Source organism: Pteropus medius, unplaced genomic scaffold, assembly GCF_902729225.1.
Source record: "Pteropus medius unplaced genomic scaffold, Ma_sr-lr_union100, whole genome shotgun sequence".
In the NCBI taxonomy this organism is placed as follows: domain Eukaryota; kingdom Metazoa; phylum Chordata; class Mammalia; order Chiroptera; family Pteropodidae; genus Pteropus; species Pteropus medius.
In genome coordinates, this window is record NW_024350922.1 from 2,736,487 (window position 1) to 2,745,933 (window position 9,447).

Here is a 9,447-nt window from a genome sequence, read left to right on the forward strand (position 1 = left end):
GTATCCCCATGTGCAGAATATGCTGCCTGCAAAATCTAAGTGGCCTACCAGGCATTATATTTCCTCTCTCATAATGGCAGATATAAGCTACACTAATTCAGCTTTTACTTTGGGAAGGATCACTAGCAGGTTCCAGAAAACTAAACTCCTAAAAATTTTAGTGACTTAGCGAGTCCCTGAATCTTTATAAGCTTCATCTGTCCCCTCCTTGGAACATGCACATCTTACCAAGGCCTCTAACATACTTGCCACTTCTTGCTTATTTGGTCCAATCATCATACAGTGGGCCAGAGGGATGCTCTGTAGGGTGTATGGCTAGTCCGGGTCTGTTCGGATTCTACGAGAACAGAGAGCCAAGGAGTGTACAGCCCTGGACAAAGACATATATACTGCTGTCGTCCATTTCAAACGAACACAAAAATCTCTGATCCTCATTTCTGATGGCGATGGAGAAAAGGACTTGCCGAATCAATGGCCCAACATCACGTTCTTAGGCTGTGTTCATCTCCTACCACAGGTGAGAGGAACTATGGCAGCTGTGACTGGGCGAGCTGTTTGCGCGAGTTACGGTAGAGCCACTGTCATCCCCCAGGATCCATCTGGATGGATTTTTGCGAGGACCAGAATGGTGAATTAAGGGAGGATCTGGGTGTGGGGGGGCTGCTGCTCGTACCTCTCCAAACTCTGCCACTCCCCAAAGAATGGGATATTGCTTTTGATTTTCAAAGGATTCCACTTGGCTTTCCCCAGTATGACGCCTCTTCCCCAGAGGCAGAGGGGTCAATGCAGGGGTTGATAGAACTAGCAAGTATGTCATTTCCAATCACACATTTGGCAGCTGTGGAAATGCCCACTGAGTGTATCCACAGTCCCAGTTTGACCACTGTAAACCAGACGAGGGCCAGGATTCCACTGATTACCTAGCCTGGATATAACCCTATTCCAGCAAGGGGACCATGCCGACACTTTGGATCCCTGAGTATGGTTACCCAAGTAAATGGCTAAAAGTCCCTTCGCAGAATACGTGTAATCATTGTCACGTGCATTTGCTATGCTGTTGCAGAGTCCACCTAGCAATCCAGCCCCTTCGTCAGTCAATGGGCGTCAGCTCTGAAAACTGGAATTTGGTACCTCTTCCAGGTACCAAATCTATTCAAGTTGCCTATTGCTGAGGAGTAAATGACCCAAAACTAATTGGCCTAAAACAACAATAAACATTTTTTTTTTTCTCATAGTTTCTGGCCTCAGAAGTGCTCAGGTGGGCAGCTTTGTCTCAGGGTCTGTCACGATTTTTCATTCAAAATGTTGGCAAGGGCTACTACAGTCATCTGAAAACTCAATGGAGATGAGAGGATCCACTTTCAAAGCTGCTCAGTCACGTGACTGGCAAGTTGGTACTGGTTGCTGGAGGAAGGACTCGGCTCACTCCCTGTGAGTCTCTCTCCAGTCATTTGGGGATGGACGATCACTAATCAGGGGTCCTGGGGCGTGCCCTCCAAGACGGGGGTTGGCAGCTAGAAAGCTACAGAAGAGGAAATGAGCCCACAGGGGCGCTCTCGAGGTCAGCACCTGTGTGGGGGTGGGAAGGGGCAGTTGTGCGGCGCAGTACCAGCAAAGTCAGCCCCGGGGATGCAACGGGCCTGGCTGTGTGTGAGGGGACCCTGTTCAGCCGAGGCGACTGCTAGGGAGGGTGGCCTGCGTTCCGCGATGGCCATGTTTTCAGAGAGGCTTTAATGAATGACCTCCAGAATGGTTCCTGCTCCCCATCCTACCTCTTCACGACTAGGTCATCACCCTATCTACTATCCTAACGGCATTTTCTGTGCACTGAAATTGTCTTGACTGTTCTTGACTGTTCACTTGTTTCATAGCTAGAATGTCAGCTCCTTGAAAGCGTGGGTCTTATATGGCTTTCTCACTGGTACATCCAAGAATGAATGAATGAATGAATGAATGGTACAAGGAGGTCCCTGGTTCTTCCGAGCAGTCTCGTGGGCCTGGATATGAAAGTCTGAGGAGAGTACAGGAAGAATGCACATCAGAGCGGCTCTGAGGGGCAATCTGGTGGGAGAGGCAGAGAGAGAGAAACGGGAAAACAGAGCTGAGGGTCCTAGCCCACATGCTCCTTGAGCCAACCCTACCCAGCCCTAACCTATATTTTAGTTTCCTAATATTCACCGAAAAAGTTTTATGTGAATGGATTTCCTGAGGACCCCAGGTGAAAGGCTGAATTTGCATTTTCGGTCGATAGAACCAAAATAGAGATAGCAAGTGCTACCTACACCAGAGGCAGAGACGGCCGCAGGTGTCTAAACAAACACCTTCAGAATCAGCTGAATTGGCGTGGAGGGATCTGGGATTCTAGAAGCTGTGGGATTAGGAGCTCAAATCAAGGTTAGGTAGACCTCTGACAGGCAATGGGGTGCCAGTAAATATACGGGACACCTGCATGCTACATGCCTGCAATTGGTCCAGACAAACAGAGAGCTCCGAGTCCTCTCCTGATGAACACCTTGACAGAAGAGATTGCAAACAAATGCAAGACATTTGTGAACAGAAACTAATGTTCACATACTCAAAATATTCAAGCTCCACTAGACTCTACCTTTCTAAATGAAAATATTCGTAGAAGACCGCCATTGCGGTTTATAGAAAAACTGACTTTATTCTAGAGAAAAGAGAAAGGTTTCTATATACTGTGTAAATTTCATTTATGTCTTTCTCGCAGGAAGTAAACAGGATGGCCAGAACCTGTTATTAGCATGTGACCTCTTTCTTGGTATCCCCAGAAGCAAACATTTACGATGAACTGTAAACTAAGTATCGGTCCCATCAAGAGAGAGACCCATAAAACAATACCTTGCTCAGATGTTGGAGCTGGATACCAGCCACCAAGTGAGTAGGTTCAGTTTCAAAATACTTGCTTTCAGTCGTCTCATAGAATTGCCTTGTTTCACTTTTCTTTTTAGGTTTTTCCCCAAACCAGAATGAGCGCTAAGAGGAGAATAAAAATGTAATCACTACAAAAAGCAATGAAAAACAAAGCATTCGAAAATACTTTAGCCTGTTACCCTTTGTATGGAGATGGGCAGAAAATTTCTTGGGATGAAATTTTAGAGCTAATTGGCTATAATTGAAATCCCCAAGGCATGAAAGCAGGCTAGTCTATTGAAATCGTAACTGTCCAAGAGTAAACCACTCCCAAATGAGGTCATAGCAGAATGTATTATATCGCTCTCTGTTATCTCTTCCTCTCTTAGCAACACATAAGCCAACAAAAATAAGGGGAAAGACTGAGAAGGGAGGGCAAGGTGTACATGCTGCCCGTTTTGCTAAGAAATCTGGGCTAACCAAAGGAAGAAATCAGGTGGTGAGTACACAGATATGAAACATAACAAAACCTCTTCTCATTAGCATCCAAAGACCCATCCTGTATTAATTTCTTTATGCCGGAGTTCAATCCCTTATGAAACATTCGCCTGCAAAAGTGATGGATTACTTAGAATTCGTAAAGTTTGGGGTTGCAGGCCATTATCTACAGATTATTTATATTTGTTTATAGTGGAGGCTTTATAGTGTATTAGGAAAGGGCTAGTGAATTCATATGACTAGAGCAATTAGAATGATTCCTTCACCTGACTTATTGATTCAATTACAGATAGTGCAAAATTAACTAACGATGGCTTTTATATAAATTACAAAACAGGTCCATAAGGACTGTGGCCTCGCTCAACAACTGAAGCATCACAACTCACCAGCAAAAAGAAGTTCCATGGCTTGGCCACACCGTATTCTCCCGGAAAGACCGCTTCTATATACCAGGCCACCAGACCATACAAGACAGCATCCAACAGAAATGTTCCCAGGGTATAGGCGAAGACAAAGTTCTCCATTGTGCTTGGTGAGAAGATATTACTCCATTTAATTCCAATTTCTAAGACAGAACAACAGATACTTAATTTAGGTGCCAAATGAAACAGCTATTCATCAGCATCATAATTAAAGAGTGAAGAAAAATATGTTAATATTTTCTTTTGAGATTCCTCTCATATTCAGCTACTTTCTTATACTGGTAGAATTTAGGACGTCTGAGCAAGTAATCATGTAATATGTCTCCCACTATGCCATGGATGAATAATCGGGAATGAGTGAAATAAAAAAAAATATATATATATATAAACATATATATATATATTTTATATATTTTATATATATATACTAAAAAGCCAAGAAAATAGGCTTTAAGAAACATAAGCAGACCTATGGGTTTGGACAGTGGCTCCTCCTCACTCTCCATCTCATGCTAAATATAATTATAGAAAAAAGTAATCATTGAGAAGTTGAAATGGATGTTAACCACAGAAGACTAGAGGGATTTCTGCATAGATACTATGCTGATGGAAAATGGATGAAAGAAGCCCTCGTGGACCTTCGGTACTGGTAGAAAACAGCGTGATTCTTTGGAAGGACAGTTTAGCAACATCAGTAATATTAAAACTGCAAATGTCCTATGAGAACAGGGCAAAATTTACAAGTTAAATACTCACTGTCTATTTCTGCCCTGACTAAGAATTTAGTTCCCAGTGCCATTACAATATTCGAGCTGAGACAGGAAGCCAGCTTCTGGATGAGTGGCATCTCTGCGAAATTTGAAGAGATACTAGCAGCTGGAAAGTAGGTGGCAAAATAAATGAAGCCTCCAATAGATACAGCAAAACTTGCTGCAAATAAGAAGGAAAATATAAGGTCAGCTTAAGCAATCTGCAAAAACCTGAAATACAAATACATGTCTTCTAGTAGAAGAGTGTACTAAAATAAGCACGTTGAGAAAACATTTGGCAGTTTTGTTCAGCGTTGCAGCCTCAGAACGTTGTAAAATGCCTGGCATTGACTGAGCAGTGAAAAGTATTTTCGAATGAATAAAAGGTGACAATGAAATATTTAAGAAACCATTTTTTCGTGAATTTATCATTTTACATGTAGTAACTATGACTAGTACAGATTTTAATGGAAATTTACGTCTTTATTATCACTTGACATAAAATATTATAAATACTACTATTGGCATAATCAGAAAATATCCAGACTGTGTTTCCAGACACTGGTATTCAGTCTACGTCATGATGCTGGGGGGAAAGAAGGGTACCTATGTAAATAAGGAGATACGAAGTTGGTGTCAAAGAGCCAGATATGGTTTAGAATATGAAGTGGTACCAAAAATATAACTCTGATAAAACATTTGAAAACATTCTTGTTAAGAGACCAATTAACTTCATCTAGAGCTAAAAAGCAGCCTCCAAATAAAAACTGGATATTATGAAATAAAACATATCATCCCAGCGTTAGGAGTGATTCTTGCTTCCTCTCTTTGCCTCGCGCCTCGCTCCACATAGCTCATTCGCCAACTACAACATTTAGATTTTATTCGCTGATAGGTGTGTGCTATTTCTAAAGAGAATGAGAAGAGACGAACTGGAGACAACAAAGGCAATATAGATAAAAGTGTGAATCCATCAAAAATATATAACAATTAGACACATAGATTCATTTAACAACAGAGCCCCAAAATATGGGGAATGAAAACTGATAGATTGAAGAGAGAAATAGAAAGCTCTACAATAACAGTTGTAGATGTCAATACCCATCGGTAATGGATAGAACAACTGGATAGAAGATCAGTAAGTAAATAGAGGACGAACAGAAAGGACTGGAATAGAGGATTGCAAGCTAACTGTACCTAACGGATATATACAAAACACTCTATCCAAAAAGAGCATAACATACGTTCTTCTTCGGTGTACATAGAACAGTCTCGAAGAGACTATAAGTTAGGCCACAAAACGAGTCTCAATAAATTTAAAAAGATTTCAGTCTTACAAAGTGTGTTTTCTGACCACAATGAAATGAAGCAAGAAATCAGCTAAAAAAAAAATCACAATTGTATATAAATTAACCACAAACGCTCTTAAACAACCAATGGATCAAAGAAAAAATTACAAAGAAAATTAGAAAGCACTTAAAGATTAATGAAACAAATATACCAAAACAATGTACCAAAACTTATGGGATACGGTGAAGACAGTGCTGCGTGAAACTTACAGCTGTAAAGACCTACACTAAAAATGAAGAAAAATCTCAAATCATAACCTAACATTGCACCATAAGAACAGGAAAAAGAGGAGTAAGCTAAGCCTAAAGCTTGCAGAAAGAAGGAAATAGTAATGATTAGATATAAAAATATATATAGAGAGAAAGGAAAACAATGAGAGAATCAAGAAAAACAAAAGTTTGTTCTTTGAAAAAAAATCAACGAAATTAACAAACTCCTTCGACATGATAAAGGGCATTATGAAAAATTCACAGCTAATATCATACTTAATGGCTAAAGACTGAAACTTTCCCCCCTAAGACCAGAAACAAGATAACGGTACCTGTTCTCACCATTTCTATTTAACTCTGCACTGAAAGTTCTAGCCAGAGTGACTAGGCAAGAAAAAGAAATAAAAGGCAACCAAATTGGAGAGGAAAAAGTAAACTTACTTCTATTTTTCTATTCTCAGATGACACAATCTTATATGTAGAAAGTCCCTAAAGAACCTACAAAAAATCTACTATAACTAATAAATAAATTCAGCATTGTTGAGAGTATAAGATCAATACACAAAAATCAACTGAATATTTATACACTAGCAATAAACAATCTAAAAATAAAATTAAAAAGGAATTCCATTTATAAGAGCACAAAGAGAAATATGAATATTATTAAACCAAGGAAGTGCAAGTAGTATACACTAAAAACCACAAAAATTCTTCGAAGAATTAGAAGACTTAACATTAAGATGGCAATGCTCCCCGTAGTGACATACAGATTTACTGCCATCTCTTATCAAAATCTCAATGGCCTTTTTTTCAGAAATAGAAGAGTCAATCCTAAAACTCAATAGGAACCTATACAGCCAAAACAAAGAACAAAATTGGAAGGCTCACACTTCCCACTTTCAAAACCTACTACAAAGCTGTGGTAATTAAGAGTGTGTTTCTAACATAAAGATAGACATATAAGCCAATGAAATAGATTTGAGACTCTGGAAATAAAAGACTTGCGTCAGACTGTGTCAGACATATATGCTTTAAATATAATTTAAAGCATATATGCATATAAGCATATGCATATATGCTTATATGCTTGCGTCAGACATATATGCTTTAAAGTGATTCCTGACATTGGTGTCAAGACCACTCAATACAGGAAAGAACAATCTCTTCAACAAATGGTGCTGAGACAACTGGGTGTTGAAATGAAAAGTATGAATTGTAACCCTTATTTCACACCACATATAAACACTAAAAAGCGAATCAAAGTCATAAATCTAACAGCTAAAACCATGAAACTCTTAGAAGAAAACGTATGCGTAAATCTTCATGACCCTAGAGTCAGCAAATTGTTTCTTAACTATGACACCAAAAGTACACACGACACAAGAAAAAAAAACCCAGATAAATTGGAGTTCATCAAAATTAAGAACTTCTGTTAAGGACACTATTAAGAGACTGAAAAGGCATTTGGAAATTACATATTTGGTAAAGGTTTAGTACCCAGAATATATAAATAACTCTTGTTACAGTACAAAAACACAAAAAATTCAATTAAAAAATGGTCGAAGACTTGAATAGTCAGTCCTCTAGAGAAGATACACAAATTACTAACAAGCACATGAAAAGATGCTCAACATCATTGGTCATTAGAGAAAAGCAAATGAAAATCACAATTGAGATATCACTATACACCCGTTTGGATGGTTATAATGAAAAATAAAATGTACAGGGGTGGCAAGGGTGAGGAGAGATCGTTAGCCTACTCATTGCTGGTGGGAATGTAAAATGTGGCAGCTGTGAAAACCGGTTTAGTGGTTCCTCAAAAAAGTTAAGCACGCATTACCATATGACCAAACCATTCCACTCCAGGTTTACGCTCGAAATCATGATAAGCATAGGCACAAACAAAAATCTGTACACAAATGTTTATAGGAGCACTATAATAGCCAAAGGGGGGCACAGTCTACATGTCCATCAGGGGATGACCAGATGAGCAAAGTGTGGCACGCTCATTCAGTGATATGTTACTCTTTATAACAAGAAGTTACGTACTGGCACAGGCCACCACATGGATAAATCTTGAAAACATTTCGCTAAGTCAAAGAAGACAGACACAGAAGGCCATCTATTGATTCCATTTATATGAACTATCCAGATAGGCAAACTCGTAAAAACAAAAGCAGATTAGGGATTGCCGGGAGCTAAGGGGACAGTGGGTACTGAAAATAGTTGTCATATGGGAGGGAGTTGGAGGTAGGGTGGATTGGGGAAGGGATCAAAAAGTATGAGCTGGTGGTTACAAAACAGTCATCGGGATGTCAAGTAGAGCACAGACAGTATTGTTGACAGTAGTGTGATAACTGTGTGTGGTGTCAGATGGGGACTAGATTTATCTGGGTGATCACTTGGTGAGTTATGTAAATGTATAATCACAGTTATGTAAATGTATAAGCACCCAAAACTCATGCAATGTTGTATGTTGACTGTAATTGAAAAAATTAAAAATTATTAAATAAATAAGTAAAACGCATCCGAGATGCAAAGGGACAGTAATGGTCAAAGACATACTTCAAGAAAAAAGAACAAATTAGGTCTTACCCTACGAGGTGAGATTTATTATGAAGCTGTAATAACTAAAATGCTATGAGTATGCTTCTAACATAAAGAAATAGATCAGTGAAAGGATAGCCCCCAAAGAAATACACACACGAATGGGAACTTGACTTATGACAGAGCAGGTACTGACGAGTAGTAAGAGAAAAGTGATCTGTCCGTGAAATGTTGCTGGGACATGGGCAATGTTGCCTATGCACTTAGGAAGAAAATAAAGTTGCTATATTATACCAGACAAGGGAAAAATCAATCCCCATATAGAACATAAGAACACAGCCTATGACCTCGGACTAGAAAATGACTTTTTATTGAAATATTTAATGTCACAAGCTATGAAGGCAAATTTTATAACATTAAAATTAGTAGCTATTAAAAGATACCATAAAAAGCACTAATGGCTCCCAATTGGGAGTAGCTTTGCAACACGTGTACGACTAATGAAAGTTAGGTTGCAGGGGTATATAAAGAACTCCTGTTAATCGAGAATTATTAAAGAATGCATTAATGGATTTTATAGAAAAAGAAACACATGTGACTCATATTAATAATACATACTCAGCTTCGTTAGTAATTGGGTAAATGCATATTTGAATTGCCATAAGATAACATTCCATATCTCTAACGAGGCACAAATGAAAGTTTGACAATACTAAATGTTGGTAAAGATATAGATCGATAGGAGTGTGCGCCTTCTTCCAGTGGGACAGCACGTGCATTGGACGTTGTCAGGTTGGACAC

General features: G+C 39.1%; 1 protein-coding gene across 1 annotated transcript in view; it reads right to left on the reverse strand.

The window, feature by feature from the left end:
- LOC120584558 (ATP-binding cassette sub-family A member 3-like) overlaps positions 1-9,447 on the reverse strand; it is a 102,625-nt gene that overhangs the window by 59,016 nt on the left and 34,162 nt on the right. The window contains exons 12-14 of the mRNA XM_039840264.1: positions 4,548-4,721; positions 3,756-3,934; positions 2,860-2,994 (exon numbers count right to left, since the gene is read on the reverse strand). Of these exons, the coding sequence (XP_039696198.1) occupies positions 2,860-2,994; positions 3,756-3,934; positions 4,548-4,721 (488 nt within the window). The remainder of the gene's footprint in view (positions 1-2,859; positions 2,995-3,755; positions 3,935-4,547; positions 4,722-9,447) is intronic.